Source organism: Coenobita brevimanus, chromosome 22, assembly GCF_032717465.1.
Source record: "Coenobita brevimanus isolate Jiangsu-jjx chromosome 22, ASM3271746v2, whole genome shotgun sequence".
In the NCBI taxonomy this organism is placed as follows: domain Eukaryota; kingdom Metazoa; phylum Arthropoda; class Malacostraca; order Decapoda; family Coenobitidae; genus Coenobita; species Coenobita brevimanus.
The window spans coordinates 4,324,049-4,349,588 of record NC_136975.1 but is presented as its reverse complement, the minus strand read 5'-3'; the positions used below and the strand labels follow the sequence as shown (position 1 = coordinate 4,349,588).

General features: G+C 40.5%; 1 protein-coding gene across 1 annotated transcript in view; it reads right to left on the bottom strand.

The window, feature by feature from the left end:
- Hrs (Hepatocyte growth factor regulated tyrosine kinase substrate) overlaps positions 1-25,540 on the bottom strand; it is a 91,473-nt gene that overhangs the window by 17,527 nt on the left and 48,406 nt on the right. Inside the window, exons 10-14 of the mRNA XM_080266760.1 lie at positions 18,605-18,812; positions 15,727-15,850; positions 11,620-11,819; positions 3,996-4,063; positions 2,560-2,746 (exon numbers count right to left, since the gene is read on the bottom strand). Of these exons, the coding sequence (XP_080122886.1) occupies positions 2,560-2,746; positions 3,996-4,063; positions 11,620-11,819; positions 15,727-15,850; positions 18,605-18,812 (787 nt within the window). The remainder of the gene's footprint in view (positions 1-2,559; positions 2,747-3,995; positions 4,064-11,619; positions 11,820-15,726; positions 15,851-18,604; positions 18,813-25,540) is intronic.

The following is a 25,540-nucleotide window of genomic DNA, read 5'->3' as shown; positions in this document are numbered from 1 at the left end:
AGTTAAATCGGGGAAAGTCCCAGGAATTGATGGAGTGTGTGGTGAAATGCTGAAGCATGGGGGAGAAATAGTAGTAGAATGGATGTGGAAGATGTGCAGATTGACCTGGGAGGAAGGTAGAGTCCCGGAGGATTGGAAGTCAGGTATAATTATTCCCTTGTACAAAGGAAAAGGGGAAAGAGAAGTGTGTGGTAATCATAGAGGCATTTGTCTTCTTAGTATAATAGGAAAAGTGTATGGTAGGATACTTATTGACAGAGTTAGAGATAGAACAGAGAAATTAGTTGGAGAAGAACAGGGAGGCTTTAGGAAGGGAAGAGGTTGTGTAGATCAGATATTCATTCTTAGATCTTTAGTGGAAAAGTTTCCAGAGAAGGGAAAGAAGTTGTATGCGGCTTTCATGGATTTGGAGAAAGCATATGACAGGGTGGATAGACAAGGATTGTGGAAAGTGTTAGGAATATATGGAGTAGATGGGAAGTTGTTGAATGCTGTGAAGATTATGTACGACGGTGCGAAGGCTGCAGTGCATGTGGATGGTGAACTAAGTGAATTTTTCTCTTTGAAAGTTGGGTTGAAAAAGGGATGTGTCATGTTTCCATGGTTGTTCAATCTGTACATGGATGGGGTAATAAAAGAGGTACAAGGTAAGGTAGTGGATGTTGGAGTGGCCCTGGTGAGAGAGGATAGTGTTTGGAAACTCCCTGTACTGTTGTTTGCAGATGATACTGTGTTGTTGAGTGAAGATGAAGGGGAGCTGCAAGGCTTGGTGGATGAGTTTGGGAGAGTGTGTAAGGAATGGAATCTAAAGGTGACTGTAGGGAAGAGTAAAGTGATGGTCTTTGAGAGAGGTGAAGTCAGTGAATGTACAGCAAGGTTGGATGGTGAGGAATTGGAAAATGTGAGTACGTTTAAGTACTTGGGTAGTGTGATGAGTAAGGATGGAGGTTTGGAGGGTGAAGTGCTTGAAAGGGTACAGCAGGGAAGAAAGGTTGCTAGTTCCTTGAAAGCAGTGATAAGAAACAGGGAAGTGAGCATGGAAGTGAAAAAGTTACTACATGACAGTATTGTGATACCAACTCTAACGTACGGAAGTGAAGCTTGGACGTTGTTGGAAGGACACAAGTCAAGAATGAGAGCAGTGGAAATGATTTAAGAGGAGCCTGTGGAGTCACATGGAGAGACAAGCTGATGAATGAGGATATAAAGGAGCGTTGTGGTCTGGATGTGGATGTGATAGGAAGCATTATGAGGAACACACTGAGGTGGTTTGGCCATGTGGAGAGAATGGAGGGTGAAAGACTGACGAAGAGTGTGTATGTGAGTGAGGTGGAGGGGGGAAGAGGGAGGGGGAGGCCGAGGATGAGATGGAGGGATGGGGTGGAGAGGTATATGAGAGAGGGGGGTGTGAGTTGGGAGCAGGGCAGTGAAATGGCGGGGGACAGGGCGACTTGGAGGTGATCTGTTTGTGGCCACCCCAAACGGGATTGAGGCGTCTGGCAATAGATAGATAGATAGATAGAATATTGGCTGGGCAGATTTTTTGTTGCTGCTCCAACAGTAGAAGACATGTTGAATAGGATAATGATACAAGATTAGAGAAATGCCTAATTAGTTGGAGAATATATATCAGACTTCAAGCAGTGACTATTACATTTCATTTATGTCAAACAATACTATTAATTACACAAAAACATTGAAAAACAACTCCGTGTTGCAGAACTAGGGCCATGAGATGCAAATACACTTTTCTTGAAAAAACAAACAAAGAGTAAATTTACTAATGATAAATATTTGTGATTTTTTACTGGAAGAAAATATGGAGTAACCACTCTTGTTTCTAACAGGTCTACATTTACTTTGTTAGGAAACAACAAAAAAAGATAAGTGCTGGATGTTTCTGGTTATTAAACTTTTTTTAATAATTATAAATGATTAATTATAACCAATACTTGTAATTATCCCTGGTTGGATACTGATGATTACTATTACGGCATTCAACGTACCCAGCTATTCTTGGTTGCAAGAAACACTGTCATCAGTGATGCAAAAAAAAAAGCTTTAGAAGGCTGGTGAAGAGATTAGGAGGAAAAATGAACAAGAAACAAGATAATAATAAAAAAGGTAGTGTTGGACCTTTGCTTGGACTTCCTTCAATTACCTAAATAGCTAAGTGCCACCTGGAACTTCACGACAGAGAATGAGATGGTAACAAACCAAAGAAAACGAAGTGCCAGGTAAGAGTGAGCGGAAACTGCACTACCTGGGCCAAATTAGTACACTTCCTCAGTGATCCACCGGTGGTGCATCATCCAACATGAGAAGAACATGTCAGGATACCATGTGTTGGGCCACCAGTGGCACACTACTTTTATGAAGGCATATCCCTCATTGGTACTCAGTAAAGCGACATAAATCCTCTCGCTGTGATAGCTCCTTGCAGACTGGTGGGAGAGAGTTCTGAAGTGAAACGCGGCCTGGGAGAGAACTCATACTGCCGAAACCGGGTAACGTGTTAACCAACATTCTTTCACTTTAAAACACAGTAACTATAAATACCTTGCATATTATATGGAGTGAACTCTGGTGGTGGTCCCTGCATTCCTGGTGGCCCATGGGGGGGTCCTGCTGGTGGTCCCTGGGGTCCTGGAGGTCCATGGGGAGGTCCTAAAGGCATGCCAGGTGGGGGTGGCTGGTACTGGGGTGGTGGTGGCTGGTATGGCTGTGGATTAGGTGGTGTGGGACCCTGGAGAAAATATACAGGTATACTGAGTATGTATGCTGTACTGTTTTGCTTTGTTTATAATGACTCCAATATGCTTCCATGCATTGGCCTTGGTCACCTAATAGCAGCCCTTCATGCTGCTTGATCTACAGGAGCTCTCTATTCAGTCCCTTACCCAAGGTCACAATGTATGACCTCGTCTCAAAGTCTTTTTTTGGTCTGCCTCTTGCAAATCTCCCATTAATGTTCATATCTCGTACCTTTTGCACTCAGCTATCAACCTCTATTCTCTCTACATGCCAAAACCATCTCAATCTACCCCTTCTTACCACATCATATGCATATCTATCTATCTACCCTTCAGTGCACTGTGACTGACTGGCATATTGAGGTGTCTGCCCATGCACCACCTGGGTCCATGTCTGAGCCGGATGATACAAATCACCATAGAAAAATGCACAGCACTGCCAACTGCTTCCCATTCCCGAGACAGATATTGCCTAATATCACCAGATAGTGTTTTAGCTGAGCCGAGCAAAAAGTGCTAGATATTGTGATAACGGACAATTGCGAGATTACTGTAACTACCAAGGCCAGCCAGTAAGGCGAGGCTAGATCAATGTTGTCTCGTGCTACATCTCTTTATCTACCTTGAGTAAGGCACCTTAATCCTATATGGAGTGTTAAGCAAGTTCAGAAATGCTCATACATGCTTTTCAAGCTGCCTAAACAGCTAAAGAAACAGTCCTACGATCCTCACAAATTGTGGCAATATAATAAGAGAGCCATAATACAACCTAAAACAAACTTTAGCTGAACTTTGTACTGTATTTCATCTCAGCTATTGCCAAATAATTTCATTCAGAGATAAACCAGTATTGGGTATTAAAAAAAAAAAAAAAAAAAAAAAAAAAAAAAAAAAAAACCAGGTCAAGGATGTACCTATGATTTTATTAGCCACAGCAGCCACAGGTTTATTCAGCAGGGGAAAATTCCAAGCAGACAAATATCTTTTTCTGAAAGGGCAATTTTCACATTATAATCTATCATCACACAAATTAATTCAGCTAAGGAATGACTGAAATTTTGGATGAATTAGAGATACCACTGCCAACTCCTTCACTACCAGAGGTCTCCTTTAGGGTGCAAATAACTTTCCGGATGATGATGATGGGTGTAACAAAATTATCAATACCATCATACCAGCCAAAAATCCTACATCTAGCAAAACTGTATCTAACAATCATACATTATTCACTGACATATGTACCTGTGTTGGTCCCTCTGGCTGAGGTGGGAACATGTGTGGTGGCATCTGTGAGGGAGGCTGGCCTGTTCCTGAAATTTAAATGAGTATTATATATATTTTTTTAAATAACAATAGAGAAAGGAAAAAATGTGAATAGAAAAAAATAATAATAATCCATACATCAGATTACTGGCATCCTCCATTTATAAAATATCTGTAACAACTGGACTTGAACAGCTGTTGGTTGAAGTTTGGGGGGAAACAACTCCAGAGAAACGAGTTCCAGAGAGATGCAGTTCGGGAAATAAAAGAATTCTGATGGGCAGAAGTTCTGCAATATGGCTGTGTGACATTCCAGTCATGAGCACCCCCAGATGCCCATGTAGCATGAGGGAAGATATGGAGAAGTGGCACAATGGACACAACTTTGACTGGACATTTGCCATATAAGAATCTGTAAAATAATGCAAGGGAGGCATTATTCCTTCTTACTTGTAGGGAAGGTAGTTTATTTGTAATAGCAGGGTTATTAATAATTCCCTATATCACTAACCGAGCAAAAACTGCCACTCTTCACCAGATTATTTAATTTTCGACATCAAAGTCGGTCAACTAAACCCCGTTCATTTTGTGCGCTCTCTGTGTCACTAAAAGGAAGGGAGAAATTATAACATTATTTTACTCACTGCTACAGGGAAGAGAGGCTGCAATATAATCAAATAGAATAAAAAATTGGTGGGCTGAGTCTACCATGTCGGTTTGGGGACAGTTACTATTCTTTCCTTCCATAAATATTGATGAGCTTTATTTTACATCCATGCCATGTATTTGTCCATCAAAACAAAAATAAATAGTGTTCTGAGAAACATGTAACGATTCTTCGTTAAGAATTATTAGCGCTGTAAACATTGTACGATTCTCATATGAAAAACTTTGCAGATTTTCTTCAGCATTTTGGAGATGAAGCATTGTTCTTTTAGAAAACTAAATTATATGGGTTTCAAACAAAAGGTGCAGCTAGAGACTTGTAAATATGTGATGAATGCTTTCACACCCGGTGTGCTTTCACGGCTTCTATAGTAACGTTTTCCTGCATTTACCGCATTAAAGCATATCTAGGAAATTAGTATAAACTAAAGAATAATATCATGAAGAGCTTACATATGGTATATCAATAACTATCACGGGATAGATTTTTAAAGATATTTGACTTCAGTGGTCTCTGCATGAGTAGCCTCAACTTCCATATTGAACTAACTGGTGATCAGTGGCAACTCTTGAGTTAGTGACGATGGGAATTCCAACAGATTTGTTCTGAATTTTGTCTACTTGTTTTAGTGCAACCTCTCCACATCCATTCCACAAAGGTGAGCAATATTCAAGCTGACGGTGCCAACTGCTCGTCTGTGAAGAAGTTACAGACTCAGTACAACAATCCAAGCATCTTTAAGGTGGTTTTAGCATGTGATCTGACATAAGAGGTCCAGCTGAGGGCATTGTTATATGAAACACCAATACTCTTGGAGATGGGAATATTAGTAGCATTGAAGGTAATATACAAATCTGCCAATATCTGTCTATTAGTAAACTGAATATACAATATCTGATTTTACTACCATTATATGAAACAAGGTTATTTTGTCCCCATTCAATGATCATAGATAAGTCTTGATTTATGGAGATGTCTGCACTGAGTTGAGAATACTGTAGAGGTATTAAACTTTGTCAATGCATGCTTGAGTGTGAATGAACTGTGAAGTCTTCATCTGCATATGGATGGATGGGATTGTGGGTGACAGATACGAGATCATTAATATGAACTAGGAATAGGGTTGGTGCCAGAACTGATCCTTGTGGCACCCTGGCGTTAATTCAATGGAAATTGGAATATACATCATCTACTTTTACTTCTATTTTTCTGTTGCTTAGATATGAGGAATGCAGAGCAAAACTTTCATATCTAAACTTTATTATATTACCTTCCATGACCAAAATATTATATATATATACATATATATATATATATATGAGTTACTTGAGAGGAGCATGTGGAGTGACATGGAGGGACAGGTTGATGAATGAAGAAGTGAAGGAATGTTGTGGGGTGGATGTGGTTGAGAAGATTAGGAGAAATACACTGAGATGGTTTGGACATGTGGAGAGAATGGAGAATGAAAGACTGACTAAGAGGGTGTATGTAGGTAAGGTGGAGGGAGGGAGAGGGAGGGTAGCCTGAGGATGAGGTGGAGGGATGGAGTTGAGAGGTATATGAGGGAAGGGGGGTGGGTTGGGGAGAGGGTAGTCAAATGGTGGGCGACAGAGCGACTTGGAGGTGTTTTGTCTGCGGCCACCCTTTGCAGGATTAGGGCGTCGGGCTATAGATAGATAGATAGATATACAGTATATATATCTCAGAGTCGTGATTTAAGACAAGAAAAAAATCTTACAATAACACGAGCATTTAATTTCTCCCATAATTACTTGGATGATGGATGGATGAATGAAAATTACTTAATTGCACAGTAATATCACTCAACTGCGTGTGAGAAACTGTGTGGGAGATGGCTGCATTTGTTTACAACTCATGTGTTATGGTTTTGTCGGTAGCTGATTGGCTTCCTCGACCCAACCTGACCTACGTGACCCATGTCCCATACCACCTGCCACTGCCTGCCTCGGTGTTAAGTGGACGGTTGCTGTGATTAACAGAGTTTATTTGCTTATTTCCTTGCTCCTCATTTCCTCTCAGAACTCTTAACGTGGTTCCAAACTAACTTTAGTTATGCCTAAGCACCCTTAATGTGCTATGAACACAAGAAAAGCATTTATTCCAAAGGAAAATGTAAAACTGTTGGATGAAGTGGCATAGTGTGGGAGTTTAAATGCAGACAGATAAAATGAGTTGAATGTCTTTATGATGTGGATAGTTTCTTTGTCGAAAAAAAAAAGTTTACAATGAAAAAGTAGTAAAATTCAAGTTATCACCTTCAGTGCAATGTGGGGAAAAAAAAAAAAAGCTTTGTCCTCGATCTTTATGAACTGATGGTCTTTGGTCGAGAAAATTCTGCTCTTACAGTATGTGAAGACACTTCGTCCTGACGCAAAGAGTTACATAAGATAATTATGAGTTCAGTTCTCGTGAACTATACTGTCACACGAATTATGCTACTTGGTTACCTTGTTTATTATTCATGATTACTGCATTCGTGTCTGTCTGAGAAGTGAGCAGTACGCAATCACTCCATGTTGACGACTTCGGCATAGTTTTTTTTTTTTCTTTTTCCCTTTATTATTGATGACTAATGACTTTCTATTTTTTTTTTTTTTTTTTTTTTTTTTTTTAAACGTGTGATGGAAGTGATTCCTGGCAAAATATACATGATGCAGGGCAGCCACTTTTCATGTGCTGATTAGGTCACAAGTTTGCTTGACTGGTAATGAGGACTTTCAAGTTGCTTAGTGGCAATCCTTGGTGGGTAAAATTTTTATAGGGAGCATGAGAGGGCAAAACTGGTCCGTTAAGTTTGGTTAGTATGCACTTATGTGTCCAGTTGACGAGAGCATATGTAAACACACTGTCTAGGCAGACATATTTGTAATAATCTATCTTTAAATATATTTATAACAAAAAATATAAGGCTCCTAGAACCTAACCCCCTGTTTTACATGTATATATATATCAAGTTTTAGCGCGATACTGATTTTGCACGAGGTTCAGCATAATCTATCTCGTGTTGTATGAAGACTGTACTGTGTATATATATATATATATATATATATATATATATATACAGTAATCCCTCAAATATCCGATGTAATAGAGCCAAAGGCATGTCCGGATAGTGATCCTGTCTGGATATTGGGCCCCAGCCTCCTGGATTTGTACTTATGGGCCCTAACTCAGAAAAACACCTATACTACTCCCTCTGGACATGCATTGCACCTATTTAAGACCCAAATCACACAAATAAGGGACATAAAAGACTGAAATAAATGCAAAAGAACCATAAAATGAGGTTTTAGAGGTGAGTTTATACAATATTAAACATTCTGGGTACTTACAACAAGCCCCTGGCTCCTGAACTGGTTTGAACCGCCAGTTTGCAGTCCACAGTTAATCCTTTGCACTCTAAATTCTAATTTCTTAACACTGCACAACACTGTAAATTCCTGTGTGTTCTAGTGGCAAGGTATTGCAGCTTATTCACTTTATTCACAAAAAAACGAGCACCTGTGGCTTGCATTGCTATAAGCATCTGTTCTCAATCGGAGTTAGGCTGTGACTGTTGATGATGGCGGGGTAACAGAGTTTCCAGATCGCAATGGCCACATTACCAAACTCCTCAATTTTCATTACCATTTTTAACTTTCATTACCAAATTCGTAAAGCTAGCATCTATTCTTCGCTAATTATATACACAAGTGGAAACATGTAATCACTTTTTTTATAATTAACAGCATGTTGATTATTATCATGCTATATAGGCTACCAAATTAATCAGAGAGAGCAAACAATCAACCATCTCCATCCTGTGTATCCTCATACATGTGAAAAATCCATTTGGTATTGTATTATTGATTCATTACCAAACAAAATTTTCATTACCAAATTGGCCCACATTTGGTATTGAAAAATTACCAAATAGCAACCCTGACAGGGGAGGGGGGAGGGGGGGAGGGGAAGGAAGGAAGGGGTGAAGGGACCATGGTGTAACAGCTGTTCGGCGCCATGCAGCAATTTCAAATTACGGGTGGGAAAAAAAGTCAGATTTTTTCAAATTTTTTGCGGTTTTTGGCCCATTTTGGGAATATTGGATCCCGGGATGAAAATGTCCGGAAAATGGGCGTCCAGATATTACAAGGATTACTGTATATATACATACAGGTAAGCCCTTAATTCACGCGATTTCGGTTACCCATGAATTTTTCGTACAGTAATTAAAACAAAATTATAGTATTCAAATAAATAATTTTAATATACAAGAGAAATAAATAAAATATAAAAATGCCTACCTGCTGCCCGAGTGCATACAAATATGTATATGTGTGTGTGTGTGTGTGTGTGTGTGTGTGTGTGTGTGTGTGGGAGGTCGGTCTACCAATGCACCACACAGTCAGTTTGTGAATCGTTATTTGTGGCTTATTTTTCTGCCTTCCAGTGATTGCTTGACTTGTCTGCCAACATGGGGCCTAAGCATAATGCTAGTGATGCATGTGGTAACACACCAAAACGGACTGTAACGTGATGTTGCTGACAGAAAGTTGTGCTGGACAAACTTAAGGGAGGAATGTAGGCGACAATTCTCCATCAGGACGATTCATCGTCATTTATTTACATACCAGTTTATTCAGCAAGTACAGTACACTAGTTTTTTACTTATATGAGTTATAAAATCCCCCTGAAAATTACCGGTAGTTATTAAAGTATTAATTAATCAATAATAAATATATTTATAGAATGACAGGGAATCATCCATGATTTGATGGTGAATTGACTTCATGGTGAATTGTCTTGGAACCGTGTGTTTGGGGTGAGTCAACTGTTCCAACAATAAAGAAGGAGGAATGTAGCATACGGGAGGCAGTGAGGGCCAGTGTACCAGACTGTGCTAAAATGTCTCCACCTGTGCCTGTGAACTGGCATGGAACCGTATGTTTGGGGTGAATGAGTCAACTGTTTGGACAATAAAGAAGGCAGAATGTAGCATATGGGAGGCAGTGAGGGCTTGTGCACCAGACTGCAGAAGTGTCTCCACCTACACCTGTGCTTGTCAGGTTTCAGTGTTAAATTTCTTAACATTTTTGTTGTTTTTCATACTTTATGCTAGTTTATAAGGTGTATGTAGTGCATAAACAGTATTATTCAGATATAATATAATTAGTAGACATGCGTAATTGTGCACACAAGGGCAGAATATATACGCAAATTTACCACATACGCGAAGGGTCTGGGAACGTAACCCTCGCGGGAATTAAGGGCTTACCTGTATATATATATATATATATACACACACCTATACAGTAACCTCTCAACTAACGCGAGTTTAAAAAACACATTTTTGTTTTAACACGAGCAAATATTTAAGGAGATATGTTTAACTAACAAGGGTTTCTCGATTTAACGCGACTTTACACGTATGTGATGGTTTCAAATTAGCAGTACGCGCCTTGGACAGTCCCGCGCTGATAGACCGTGTGTGGCAGTTTATGCATAAATACAATTTTTTATTTGCCTATTGCTTAAACTGGTTTTATTCAAACCATAACATTCAAAAATGAAGTTTGGCCCCATTCTGAGCAATTAGGCTCATTTTCGGACAAAATTTGGCCAGGAAAGTGATGACAGATCTAAGTTGTTACAACTTTATGCTGCAGAACAGAAAGAAGAAAACCACTCCGACCAAGATAGAGCAGTTCTTTATGAAGAAGACAGAAAACTTAAGGGAGTTACCTTCATCACCAGTAGCATGGAAGTCAGAGGAAGAGGAAAGACAGCAAAGCGAGGAGGGACAACAAATTTAGGGTGGGGAGCGGGATGAGGAGGGACTGTAGCAGACGGCGAGTGATGCATAGATAAAGTGAGGCTGTGTGTTGTTATTGTTTGTGACCTACTTACTGTAATGAAAATGTTGCTTTTACTGTAGTGTTTTTATGACCTACTAATGCATTAATAATGTTAAGGAACTTTCACAATGTCGTGAATGAAGCAGAATGTAAAGAAAATCCACGTAAAAACGAAAACAACATGTATTTGGGGAGAAGTAAACAACGCTTCGGCCCAACTAGGGCTCAAATGTTGTTTATTTCTCCCCAAATATACTGCTTTTGTTTTTTATGTGGATTTTCTTTCAAATTAATACTGTTGCTCTTAAGTTTAGAGTAGCACAACTCCCCAAATGGGTAGAATTTCCCAGAGTCCAGGAACATAATCCCCAGTATTACTAATGTGTCTTATGGGAAAATTATGTTTTGTTAACGTGTTTTTAACTAACTCGACCTCTCCAGGAACCTAACCCTTGCGTTATTTGAGAGATTACTGTATATATATTTGTGGCAGGTGGGGGTGCTCACCATCCACTCACTCGATGTAGTGCTGCTGCCCTCTCCTCTCCTCCACCCTTCTTTCCTTCCATTCTCTTCTGTCTGTCATTCCTTAATTCTTTCCTCGTCCTTCTGCCTATGGGTGACTTTACACTCCCTCTTCTGTCTTTCTTTCCTTCATTCTTTCCTCTTCCTTCTGCCTGTGGGTTTCTCTACAATGAGTGGCAAGCCAAATGGTTTCCTGTACACCAGGAAACCATTTACTATGCTGGGTGGTAACCATATAACCAGACTTTGGCGCCTGGTGGTTTAGAGGGTAATTACGGTGCTCCAATCGGATCGAGCCTGTGAAGGTTCACATCCAAGGGGTGGCTGGGGTTCATTCCTCACGTAATGCCACTCATGGATAAGTGAGGTTAGTCACTCTCATCTTAAATGTCAGGACCAACTTGCCTAGCCCCGGGCGCCTACGCTCCTCACAGGGCAATGTAAGATTGGATGATGGATGGATTGGATGGATATATATTTGTACACATACACACATACACACACACACAATGGAAGCACACTATTATTAAACATAGAAGCATGGCATAATGTATACCTGGGGCTGGACCAGCTGGGTACTGAGGATAGCCCATAGTGTAAACAGATCCTGTTGGACCCATGCCAGTGGCAGTAGCCTTATTGAATATTTCACGCTCACTCTCAGCCATCCTGTGAAGGGCCAACTGTCGCTGGTATTCAAGGTACTCCTGCTTCTTCTTCCTCATGATCTCCAACTTCTGCATCATCTGCATTTGTCTGTAATATAAAACAAGTTAGCTGGATCAGGTCAAGCTCTGGAAAGAAAGCTCCCACAATCTGTTTACAAAATAACCTCATACACTTAGACAAGATCCTTGTTACACCTCAAACATTTCTGAAAATCTGGGACTGAACCACATCCTCCATTGTCTTTGATGTTAATCCTTTGGCTGCAGATTAAAAATGTCTATTTACTCAACTGAAGGAAACTCACCATGGACAAATATTTCACCACTATATAGATTACAATATACTACATAAGTACAGTAATCCCTCCATTATCCGAAGTAATAGAGCCAAAGGAATGTCCGGGTCATGAACTATCTATCTATCTATCTATAGCCCGACGTCCTAATCCCGCAAAGGATGGCCACAGACAAAACACCTTCAAGTCGCTCTGTCACCCACCATTTGACTGCCCTCCCCCCACCTCACTCCCCCCTCCCTACCATACCTCTCAACTCCCTCCCTCCACCTCAACCTAAGTCTTCCCCTCCCTCTCCCTCCCTCCACTTCGCCTACATACACCCTCTTAGTCAGTCTTTCATTCTCTGGAGTATAATGAACAATATCCTCTATTATACCCAGACCCTACCTATACCCAACTTTTTTTAAAATTTATTTACTTATTTTTTTTATCCATGTAAAAATGAACCAAAGGCCAGGAGTCTGCAAACAGTTCCTTCCAGGGAAAAACCAAAAATAATACAACAGAGAGCTAAATTCAAGATCCGTTCATTTCAAGATGCATGGACACATTGCATTTGAAAGACTGGATATCAGAGGAAGTAGGGAATACTGACAGAGGGAGACAGTTCCAGAGTTGACCTGTCACATAAATGATAGACTGGGAGTAATGGTTAGCTCTTGCATTAAAAAGCTGGACAGAAAAGGGATGGCAGTCTGTTGTCAGACGGGTGCTACGCTCTCGTTGTAGTGAAGCAGGGATGCAAGCAGACAGTTCAGAGAAGCATTGACCACTGAAGTAGTAACAGAAAAGAGATAAAGATGCAACAGTGTGGCAAAGAGACAGAGGTTGAAGGGAGCCAGTAAGAGGAGGACAGTTAATGAGACAAAAAGCCTTTGATTCCACTTTGATGAGAAGAGTTGTATGTGGGGAGCCTGCCCACACGAGAGTTGTACTCTACACAGGGCCAAATAAAACTCGTGTATACTGTAAAGTCAACAACTGCACAAATGTAAAGAAGGTACAGAGATGGCTTAGCATACCTAATCTCTTGGATGCACATTTTACAAGAGATGTAATATGATCTTTCCAAGATAAGTCCCAAGAGAATGAAATCCCAAGTATGTTTAAAGATGATGCAAGACTGAGCTGGATATTATTAACCCGCCCCGTCCCGGCCACTTTTCGACCACTGGTACCCCCCAATCCCGGGCATTTTTCGACCTTTTTTTTTTTTGCTTAAACTTTCGCTTTTGGTGAGAAACATCGAAAATTCATAGAGAAATCGCTCACCTGAGGTTTAAAATACTCATTACAGGTAGGAGAGCCCCCTTACCTTACTGGGTTTTCTATCAGGCTGGCACCAAAGAAAACGAGTTCTATGGGAGGATAACTATTTCACACCACTCATAAACGGTATTTATTTATTTACTGTTACGAATTTATATGTAGTACAAGAGTATATTGGTTTTCAAGCAGTAATATAGGCATTATAAGCATTGTTTCACTCACTAATACCTGACCTTTTTTGCCACATTACCTGATCATCATTTCTAACTGTTTCTTCCTCTAATGCTATGTAAAGTTTGTCCTCCACATTGTCATTGATTGGGGAATCACTCTGGCCCTGAATTTCGTACCGTGGCATGACATGGCTATACTGGCCAGGTCACTGATAACAGGTGAATTGCTGAGAAAAGGGCCTGCAGGGGGGGGGAGGAGGTCATGCTGGGTAAGGGATTGTCTCTGCCTGGCATCTTGTTGAGGAAGGTGTCCCGTGTATACGTACCAAAAATGACTCGCGAAAATTGAAAATTGTGGAAATTATGAACCTTGCAATTGCAGGACGTTGAAGTACGTCCTCGGGATTAGCTGTGACAAAACGTGAGGACGTGGAAGTACGTCCTCGGGACGGCGCGGGTTAAACATTAGTGGGTATTCCTGTGGAAGATTTTGTCAGTTTGAAAATGTAAGAACTGTCTCTGATGCATTAAAAACAACAAGGTTACTCTCATCCCAGTCAGAGATACTAGCCAAGTCAGACATTAGGTGTGCCATAGTCTCATCCCTTGTTTGCTGACGTAACAGCTGAGATGGATGTTGAGAGAACCGAATGGAAAGGTGAAGGGTGGAATCATCAGCGTATGTGTGTACATAGTTAGATGTACAGCTCAGAAGGTTATTGATGAATAAAGGGAAGAGAGTTGGTGATAGGCCAGTGCCCTGAGAAACACCACTGTTGACAGATCCAGAAGAACAGTGGCCATCTACAACAGAAGCTAAAGAATGATCAGAAAGGAAGCTATGGATGAAGGCACAGATAGAAGGATAGAAACTGAAGAGGACAGCTTGCAAATTAAAGGTTTATGCCAGACATGATCGAAAGCTTTTGAGATGTCAGGTACAATGTCAAAGCTTTCACCAAAGTCCTGAGATGAGGAAGACCATAAGTCTGAAAGGTAGATGAGAAGATCGCCAGTGGAGCATCCCTGACAGAACCCATACTGATGATCAGAAAGGATGGAATATGGAGTGAACAGGTGGATAGTTCACTTCACCTGACAGTCTGTTGATGGTTCAGCTGCTTGCATCTGCAACACACTGTTTTTGAATCCTTTCCATATACTAGTTGAAAATAATTAGAGATTAAATGATGATAATGGCTGGGCAAGACTCCACTTTCGAAGGGTTTTGGATACGGTAATAAATTTTGTCCTACTGTGTCTTGCCGACTTGCATGGGGCTAAGCAAAAATCTGGACGTGCTGATATTGAAATACACACTCCCATATGGGATTTACCTGGTTCATCATAGAATTCAGGTGGCTTAGTTTTTGTTAGTGGTAGGTAAGTGAGCTCATCATCCACTCACTTAATGTAGTGCTGCTCTTGGGCAACTCCCCTTTCCTCTCTTCCTTCCTCTTGTGTTTTTCTTTACTTCTTTCTTTCTCTTCCCTTCTGTCTACAGGCAACTCTACACTGAGTGACAAGCCAAATGGTTTCCTGTACATCAGGAAACCAGTTACTACACTGGGTGGCAACCATATAAGCAAAATATGGTGCCTGGTGGTTGAGTGGGTAATTAAGGCACTCCAATCAGATTGAGCTGGTGCAGGTTTATAGCCATGGGGTGGTTGGGGGGTTTATTGCTCACATAATCCCACTTAGGGATGAGCGAGGTTGATCACTCCCATCTTAAATGTCAGGACCAACTTGCCTAGCTTGGGGCTCCTATGAACATGGGGCAACACAGGATTAGATGATATATGTATGTATACGGCAAGTCATGTCCTCATTCCTATTAGGCTAAGTAAGCTATTCTATCAGTCAAATGACACTATGCTTTCTCCTAACTGAATCCTAATCTTAAGGTTGGTCATGGGTGCTGCTGATGTTTTTTTACAAATAAGAAGCACAGTAAAGTACCAAAACAGGTTATTTACTTCCCAACAGCTGCTGGAAACTTTTCTGGAGAGAGAGAGAGAGAGAGAGAGAGAGAGAGAGAGAGAGAGAGAGAGAGAGAGAGAGAGAGAGAGAATCTGTAATATGATTTTCACCAATGTCTGAGTTTCAGTTTGGACAATGACTTTAAATACTTGTGGCTGAATATTTTCTGCCTAGCAGTGATAATTATGGATGATAGTAGCCAAACATCTACCACCCACTGGTACTTCTGTAAGTAAATATGAGTGAAATGGAAAAAAAGGGGTGATGGTACCTCTGCCGCTCCTGCTCTTCTTGTTCTCGTCTCACACGATCACGGTGCTCCTCCCTGAGAGCTTCTAGTGCAGCTCTGGCATCACGAACTTGAGATATTTTATCCTGGAGCCGCTCACAATTGACTGCAAACGAATGACAATAGCTCAGTAAATATCTTGCACATTAGTTATGCATACTTCTTCCTTCACATTATCATTCTATCTCTGTGTCTGCCCTCCTCTCTTCTTATTTCTCCCATTCCTTACTGTCATTTGATTACCTTACTTTCCACTTCAGGCAGCTCTACATTGAGTGACAAGCCTAATGGTTTCCTGTAATTCAGGAAACAATTTACGGTGGAGCAACACAAATGCAGAGTTCGTCCAGGAACCAAACCTCCACACATTTCCCTGTGTCTCACTGTCACGGGGGACTGTCAAGTGCAAGGGAATACTGAGTCAATGAACAGGATGGTCCTGCTGAGGCAGTTGCTTGCCTGCAGTTGATGGGTCTGTCTGACCAGACAGACTAGGGTTGATCAGCAACAACAGGCATGACTCTTCAAAACATCCTACAGCTAAAGGATACAAGACTGATGACTAGATACACAATCATCACTTTCAGGCAAGGAATTTAGTGCAGTAAGCATTAAAGGAGAATGTAAAAATAAGACCAGTACAGTACCAAACACAGTCTCACAGTGAAAAGGGTAAAACAGTGTACAGTATCAATTAATTCACTCATCTATTAATCCCTATGCACTGGGAAGCGGATATGCTGTGACAAAATGGGTGGACAGGGACTGCCAGGTGACAGGAGCCACTAAAGTATTCCCACCGTCATTTGAACTGGCCACCATTTGATTTTGGCACCAAAGGGTAGGGAGAGACTCCCACCACCTCATGCAAGAGTACCTAAGTCTTCTCTGTGACCTTGCCAGGTGTAGAATGATAATTTATAAAACTTCTCATCCGACTCCATTCCTGTCTCACATGGACACCTTGCATCATCCATTCTGCCAAGCCTCTTTCCAAGGATACTGGGAAAGGGCTCAAAGACAGTGCCATTGGTCAGGTCTAGTTTAACTAGTAGTGGAGAAGTTATCTTCCTGAGAGCAAGGCCAAAGTTTGGGCGACGTGCACATGCATGAATACATCCTGCCTCGTGCGGCGAAAGTTTCTCAACTTCATGTCCTTGCTCACTGATGTGACCACCTACAGACCTGTGGATGCTTTCATTAGCAAGATGAAGAGTTGTTGAGTAATGAGGTCTTTAATTTGTTTCCCTTGCTGCAATACTTTCCGAGATTTGAAGGTTTGAAAACAGGCTATTTTGGGGAACATGACCATAGTGAGAGAGCGGCTGCACCAAAACAATGCCAGCGCATAGGGGTTAAAGCCTTAAAGGCTGGTAGTATTAATCAACCTCTTCCCCTTCTCGTGACGCATCTGTGTGAAGAAGCCCTTTCCAGTTTGGTACCTTAAACCCTGGCCGCGCACTCTTCCATGAAGGTCACTACGGAACTGCTGGTATGCTGCAGAGGTGCTCTCTGGGAGAGAAATTGTGAGATTGATATGCCGAAGGAGCGCCAGTTTGCCGTCATTTGTTTTATGTTTACTCTCTCTCGTGATAAACTGCTAAAATTATATGTTAAATCTGATAAACCACACCTCTGAATCAGTCCAAAGGTAGGAAATAGTTTTAATGCTTGATACTTTAATACTTAAGGGGGGGGGGGTCCAATGATGGTTAGGATTAAGGCAGCAAGAATTTAGCGGTTTTGTTTGGCGGTTCATTTAGATTAGGTCAGGTCAGGCTACCTAACAGTCTTGGACACCATTCCACTTTCCATTATAGTACTGTCTTCACAAAGGTAAGCACGTGGTATAATTTAAGGCTGTGATTATGATTAGAGCAGTTAGAATTTAGCGGTGACTACCATAACGGCAGTAAGAATTTGACAGCTTTGTTTGGTTGTTCAGTTGGGTTAGGTTAGGTTAATACCATTACAATTCAGATTACACCATTAAAATTTAGTGGTTATGTTTGCTTTTTCAGCTATGTTAGAAAAGGGTTAGATTAGCTTATTTAGGTTAAGTTATGGCTACCGTAATAAGGAACTGATTAGGATAGTGGCAGCTAGAATTTAGCGGCAACAGCAGTAAACCTAATCATGGCCTTAAATTATACCATGTGCTTGCCTCTCTGAAGACAGTAATGAAAAGTGGAATGGTGCACAGCTCTGTTACATACAGCACTCTTGGAAATAAAGCGGTGAAGTTGCCTGGATCACCACAGTATGAGACACAGGTAACTTGGGAATGGCAAGTCAACCACTGGACTGTGTGCATGAAGCAGTAGTTTGCTCATAAACATGTAACATCAGTCTCCTAAAAAACCATAAATAAAGACAGCATCACACACACAAAAAAATGATAACAAACATTTTAAAAAACTGCAAATGTATTTAATGAATGTTAAGGTAATAACTAGTTACATGAATATGGTATCAACATAAAACAAGATACAAAGATAACTGTGACGAAGAGGGTGATGGCTCAGCTTCATGTTCCAGTACCTTTAACCTGAGACAGATCCCTTCGCGTGCCGTAAGATGAACCTCTTTGCTTTAAAACTATGGCTGGAGTGACAAAGAGGTTGCTTGTGGGATGAAGTTGTTTAATACTACTAGCCAAAAATTTTTGGCTACACCCACCAAGCAATAATCCACATAAATGTGTGATTCATAAAAACAAGTTCCTTCCACAATAAGTGAGGTGGAAACCATTCTGCCATATGTTAAAAAAAAAAGTGGGACACAACCCTTGTTACCCGACTCTCCATACATATTGTACAGAGTCTCCATCCCTCCAATGGTCTTCTATACTGCAACTCACCTCTCTTGTCATCCTGCATTTGTATGTACTTCAAAAGCTGAGCATGCATGGCAGTGATGTTCATAAAGAGTGTTTGGACTGCAGTGTCATTGGCTATAGGACGCCCACGGCTCTGGTTGCTCTTCATGCGATTCACAAATATTTCAAGTTGTGTACGAAGGGTGGACACAAACTCATCAACTTCTTCTGTTTCTCCATTCTGATAGTTCTGAAAAGGGATAGTTACTGTTAATTCCATTTAACTGGCATGACAAAGTAGCTCACCCTCTTTGCCTTGATACTGGATAATGTTCAAGTAAAGAATCCATCCATCCATCATCCAATCCAATGTTGCCCCATGAGGAGTGTAGGAGCCCAGGGCTAGCTAAGTTGGTCCTGACATTTAAGATGAGTTACCAGCCTCACTCATCCCTGAGTGGCATTACGTGGGCTATAAACCCAACCATCGCTTGGACATAAACCCACACAGGCTCAATCCAATTGGAGCACCTTAATTACCCACTAAACCACCAGGCGCCATAATTTGGTTACATGGTTACCAACCCGCAAAGGAAATGGTTTCCTGGTGTACAGGAAACCAATTGGCTTATCACTCAATGCAGAGTCACCCATAGGTGAAGAGGAAAGAATGAAGGAAAGAAAAACAGAAGAGAGAGTGTAAAGTCACCCCTAGGCAGAAGGAAGAGGAAAGAATGAAGAAAAGAAAGACAGAAGAGAAGGAAGGAAGAGAGGAAAGGGCACACACACAAAGCAGCACTACATCGAGTAAGTGGATGATGAGCGTCCTCCACCTACCACAAAAGGATGAAACTAAAAACTGTATACAGTCAAATTTTAATGAGTACAGTGGAATTTTGAATTTTGACGGTTTAGAATTCAACAGTTCAAATTTTGATGCGTTTTGGAGTGGTCCACCTACCTCATTTTTCGATGCAAAATTGCATTTTTCGATGCTCTCAGGGTCAGACTCCAACCAAAACAAGCAAAGATAATATTTTTGACGCGAACTAAAATGCTAGAAGTGAAGGCAAATGATAAGAAAAAGTACAAGCCTAACCTAATATGTGACATGTATCAAGAAGAGAACGAAAATCATCATTTATTCATACGTGAAGCATACGAAGATATAGTTTCAAGACAATTCATCGTCAAGTGAATTCGCCGTCAGATAATTCCCCGTCAGGATAATTTGCACCCTGGACGATTCCCCATCATTCTATAAATATACTTATTATTAATTAATCAATACTTAAATAACTACCCGGTATATTTCAGGGGGATCCATCAAAGTTTATGTTCAATAGCGTAGGCTTTGGCTATCATTTATTAGTTGTACCTATAATAAGAGAAATTAAAGGAAAAGAATCAATAACAGAAATACTAAAACAAAATGAATTACAGGTGGTGGTAAATACAGTAGGCAGAACACTCAAGCGAACAGAAATAATCATGAATATAAGGAGCAACACAGAAATGAACAACAGAGACAGGGAAAAAAAAAAAAAAAGTCATCTTGTTTAACCCCTTAACCGCGGGGCGTCACTTTTGTGATGCTTGGGAGCAAGGGATCATACCGCAGGGCGTTGCTTTTGTGATTCTGTGTTATTTTGAATTCACCTGGGCTTCCAAGTGGGGGCTTGTATCATCTATCAGTACTGCCAATGTCCAACACTAGTCAGCACTCCTAATCTCATCTGTACTCCCATCCATTGTTGACAATTTAGCCATTTCTCCCCGTTCTTGACTCCCCTCCCTACCCCCCCTCCATTACTCTATCCTCTCGCCTGCCCGGCCGTGCTACGCGAAGTAAATCTTCCCTGGAATTTTTCACTGATTTCATCCTTTGAAATAAGCCCTATGCCCTATTCTTATACCAAATAATATATACAAGAAAGAAATAAGGTAAGTGAGAGTGCCATACACCAGGAATTGGCTAATTATCACCTGACAACACCTCACGTGCACTCGTTCGCTAATTTTCGCTGTTTTTTTCCCCTTGAAATATGGCGTATAATCTATTTTCGTAATAAATATACACATAAGGAGGGAAGGGAGAAGCCTAAGTGATATTTACATTCACCTGGAACTACCTAATTTATAATGTATTGTCTAGATTTCCTGCCAATCATTTCAGTGCTATACATAGCTGTTTCAAGAGCTAACATTGGTAGTACTGAATATCCCCTAAGTAGGCCTCCACCCGGCCCTCCCTTATCAGTTTACTCTTATCTCCCGAAGTGGAGGTACGTCTGTTTCCTCTTGCTGACTTCAGGGACTTTTTCACCCCCATGCAAAGGGCCCTGTGACCTTTACCCCCTACTAAACCTTGTGTGGAAAGAGGTAAAGGGCTGACAATTGATAAAAGAGTGACTACGCTCTTTCTATTGAGTAAAACAGTGCAAGTGGAATTGTAAATAATGTGTAAACAGCAAGTGAAAGTAATGAATGTAAATATACGTGAACAATGGAAAATAGTTTTATAAGTTACTTCAAGTGACAGTGCATAACACAGTGTAAATAAAATAGAAATGTAAATAAAATAGAGAACGTACATAGAAATGTAAATGAGTAGTATTATAAGAATACGAGTATATACCCTAGGAGTAATGAAAATGAAAGTTTCACTCTAGCATGTCTGAATACTATGAGTTATGAGAGTGAAGATGAAAGTGACATTCACTCTCAATGCTAGTATACAGGATGAGAAAGTGAATGCTATTTATTTTACTGAAAGAAATTGAATCCCTACAGTGACAATAAACTAATACTACTGAAGGAAACTTATGGATAAAGACTGTAGATATATATAAGTGTTATATAGTAATAGAAATATAAAGTGTGAGGGGTTTTATGAATAATAATTGACAGAGTACCAAGAGTGAACTAGCGCAAGTGCGACGGTCAGACGCGCTCATAATTTTCATTACTTTCACAGTGTTTTTTTTTTTTGGAGTATGGATCCCAAACTACTTGAAAATTATAGAGTAGTGTTTATAGTGTTAATATCTGTCTGTGGTAATCATATTACGGGTTGTCGGGAAGTGTAAAGTGGAGACTTCATTACCCAACTTCAGAGGTCTCCACAAGTCCTACGGTAACTGACGAAGGCTCAACAAACATTCCAGGAGAAAGCTGAAGGTATGTGCCATAAGCATATGTAATTTTAATATTCTAGGACTAATAACTGATTTTTGGCAAATATTTTTTGAGAGTCTGTCGGAGCCCGAATAACCCCGCGGCACACACAAAACATCGGTAAACATGCCCGCGGTGTAGGGGGTTAAAGACATGAGCTCCTGGATGGGAGTAGGTGCCAACAACAACAAGCCATATGCAAGGCAATGTTCTATTGTCCTTGGCCATCTTGCAACTGTCCTGCCAGCTGCCTACAGCCAAGCGCTGCACTTTCAGCCTGTACCTTCCACATGTGGATGTGCATTTCACTGCAATTCAGTTGTACTTTTGTTGTATTTTTGTCGCAACTTACATGTTTCAAGATGGCCAGCAAGAGTGGTTCTTTGGGTAGCAGTGGTAATGGACGAGAGCAGCCTGGCACCTCTAATTCCTCGCAGCCAAAGGAGAAATGGCAATACAGAAAAGGGCAGAAATACACCAAGTACACACTTGCTGACAAGGCGATACACACTTGCTGACAGTATGGGAATACAATGCAGAACTACAGTTACTTAACCACAATTATAGTTCATAAAGTTTACAGGGGGTGTGGGCAAAAAATCATGATTTTACGTAGTTAGGTTCGGAGGCCCCGGACCCAAATTAATTTTTCCCGTAAGAACTTCAGTTTAAATTTCGATTATTTGAATTTCGCAGTGATGTTTAGGCACCCATGCCCATCAAAATTCGAAATTCCACTATAAATACTGACATAAAAAGGTAATAAAAAGATATAATTTTACAGCTGACACAAAAAGTACACTGTCAATCCCATCCAGAATTGGAATCCCCAGAAAGGTTCAGTTTACTGGAGATGATACAAGTTGGAAATTTTATATATGGTATCATAACCGTATTACGTTTTAGCGTATCATATATCGCCAATGGAGGAAATACAGAAAGAAGGTAGTCTGGACTGAAGCCCTTTGGTGGTGGTGGTGGTGATGATGATCATCATCATCTGGACTTCCTTTCCCACCCTATAGCATGGTGATCAAATATATATAAAAATTTCAGTTGGCTCATGACGTGTGCTCTGAAGGGGGATTTTTGTCAAGATTCCTGTAAACACAGTGCATTCCCCACCCACCCCGCAAAAAAAAAAAGTTTACTGACACTGAAAAAAAGACAGTTATTGAAAATAAGGGGTGGCTGGGGTTTACTGCTAATGTAATGCTACTCAGGGATGAGTGAGGCTGGTTACTCTCAACCTAAATGTCAGGACCAACTTGCTTAGCACTGGGCTGCTATGCTCCTCATGGGGCAACGTAGGATTGGATGATGAATGAATGAATGAAAATTCCTGGTTTAGTTTACACGGTCATCACCACGTATACAAAGTACAGCAGCATTCTACAGCAACACAAGGAAGCCAAGACTGGATTTACTTGACCCAGAGGGTTTTCTTCATTTTGTGTTCTGTAGTTCTGTCCTTGTGGACAAAATAAATCATCACTGTTTCTTGTCAAATTTTCAAACCAGAGTTGTCAAATTCACGATATAATAAATTATATCATGGATACAATGATTACCGAAGGGAATACCCAGCAGGTGGATGCCTATACAGTACATGAAACTGATTGCAATAATAGTGAATTCCAATATTCCAAAAATTCTAATTCCAGAGGCCCTTTTATACATACCATTCTGAATGGGAGCCCCCACAAACAGGAAAAAGATGCCACCTCTCGCCAGATAACTTAATGTAAAGTGCAAAAGTGTGGTCAACTTGAATTACCCTCTGTTATATAATTTTTGTGTTACTTTACTGAAAATAGAATATTAATTGATTTATCTACATATAATACTGGAGAAATAATGGCTTCTTTATCAAAATATAATAGAAACGGAAGGTTGCATCCATCTCTTTTTAGGGACAGCCTACATGCAAATACTATGTTGCCTGAGTATTAATCACTGTCATGTTTTTAAGTGGTGAATGTACATTTGTAAGAAAAAGTGGTAAATGGGTATAACGAAATTGTATCTTACATAGCAAATGAAGGAAATATGGTACTTAAACAATCGAGCTCATAATAGTGCTTTCTCATGGATAGGGTGGCGTAGTTTGTATGCCAGCCGCCAGGGGCCCGGGGCGGCACTGATGATGTGTATACACCACACCTGACACTCGTGCCTTTTGAAATCAGCCGATAAATCCGGAAAATATAGTGCCGTGGTCGACTGCGCAGCTAAAGGATATGTGGAAAAATAGATTGTAGCAGAATTGAGATGTTTTCTCAAAGCAAGAGGAACACCATGCCTTTAAAAATTCGGGTCGCTGATCTCGGCCACACAATTCTTACTATTATTAAATGTATAATAGACAGAATCATGTCAGGATTTGCCAAATGAAAGATTATGATCTTTGGAAACTGTAGGATAAATTTTTCCAACAACTGAGATTCATAACACTTGATAAAAGTGTGCTGAATGCAAAAAACACATATTAAGCTTTAATGGCTTTTAGTAAACTCTATGGAGAACTTTTGAGAGTAAATCTCATTTAGAGCATCAGTAAAATATCTAAGATGAAAATAATGCTGGTATAATGCTTTATGCATGAGTAATAATCCCGACAGGAATTTTTTTAAAGGAAGGTACACCAACTCTGAGCAGGTAGTGACCCCACACTATTTAGTGATCCGGCGAACACTGGCAACTTTCAGGAGTTTGTGGGGGGGTCCTATTAGGGGAATTGCACTGTAATATGATGGGGTGGTTTAGGGTAAGGAATATGGGCTACAAGCAGGGTTGTGTAGCTGGTGATAATATTTCCCAACTCCGACTCTGATTTCGACGCCAGAAATGTTACAAGTACTTAGGGTGGGAAAGGAGGTCTGGATGATGATGACGACTCCAACTCCAACTTAAGTACGTACTGTACTAATAATACGGCACATTAACACTCCCTACGTATTAAGTGGGGTTGGTGGAGGAATAGTGCCCCTCCCTGTAAAACAATTAACTCTAAGCCTTGGCCACCCCGTTTTTGGGATACATGGCGTCTGGCAATGGATGAATGAATGAATGAACATGATGAAGGTAAATGAATACTATTTATGAATTCTGATAGATGCAATTCTTCATCTATCCATCTATCATCCAATCCTACGTTGCCCCATGAGGAGCATAGGAGCCTGGGGCTAGGCAAGTTGGTCCTGACAATTAAGATGAGAGTGACCAGCCTCACTCATCCAAGTAGTATTACGTTAGCAATAAACCCCAACCATCTCTTGGATATAAACCTTCACCAGCTCAATCCAATTGGAGTGCCCTAATTACCCAGTAAAACACCAGGTGCCATTATTTGGTTATATGGTTACCACCTTTTATTTTAAATTCTCTACTTATAGTGCTTGCATAATAACAAATAAACTATTATACAAGATTGTAAAAAAAATTGAATAAAGTATTGAAATCATATAACTGGTACCATTTCGAGGCCAAAAAGTTCGGAGTTGGAGTCATGGGATACCGATACCGCCTCCGACTCCAAACAAAATCAGACGATTCCATGACTCAGACTCCACAACCCTGGCTACAAGAAGTAAATACATTTTTGCTTTCCAGAAAAGAATGACCTACTGATTACAAGCCATTGCTCTTCTTGTCAAAACAGTATGTTAAGAGTTTCACTGATTCAGAGCCATGACACAGCTTTACAGTATAGTACATGTCTGTCAGCTCAATGAACTTTACTTAACCTTCTCAGCCAGAGGCTGCCATTTTTACTTAATTCTAGCATACACTTGATAATTC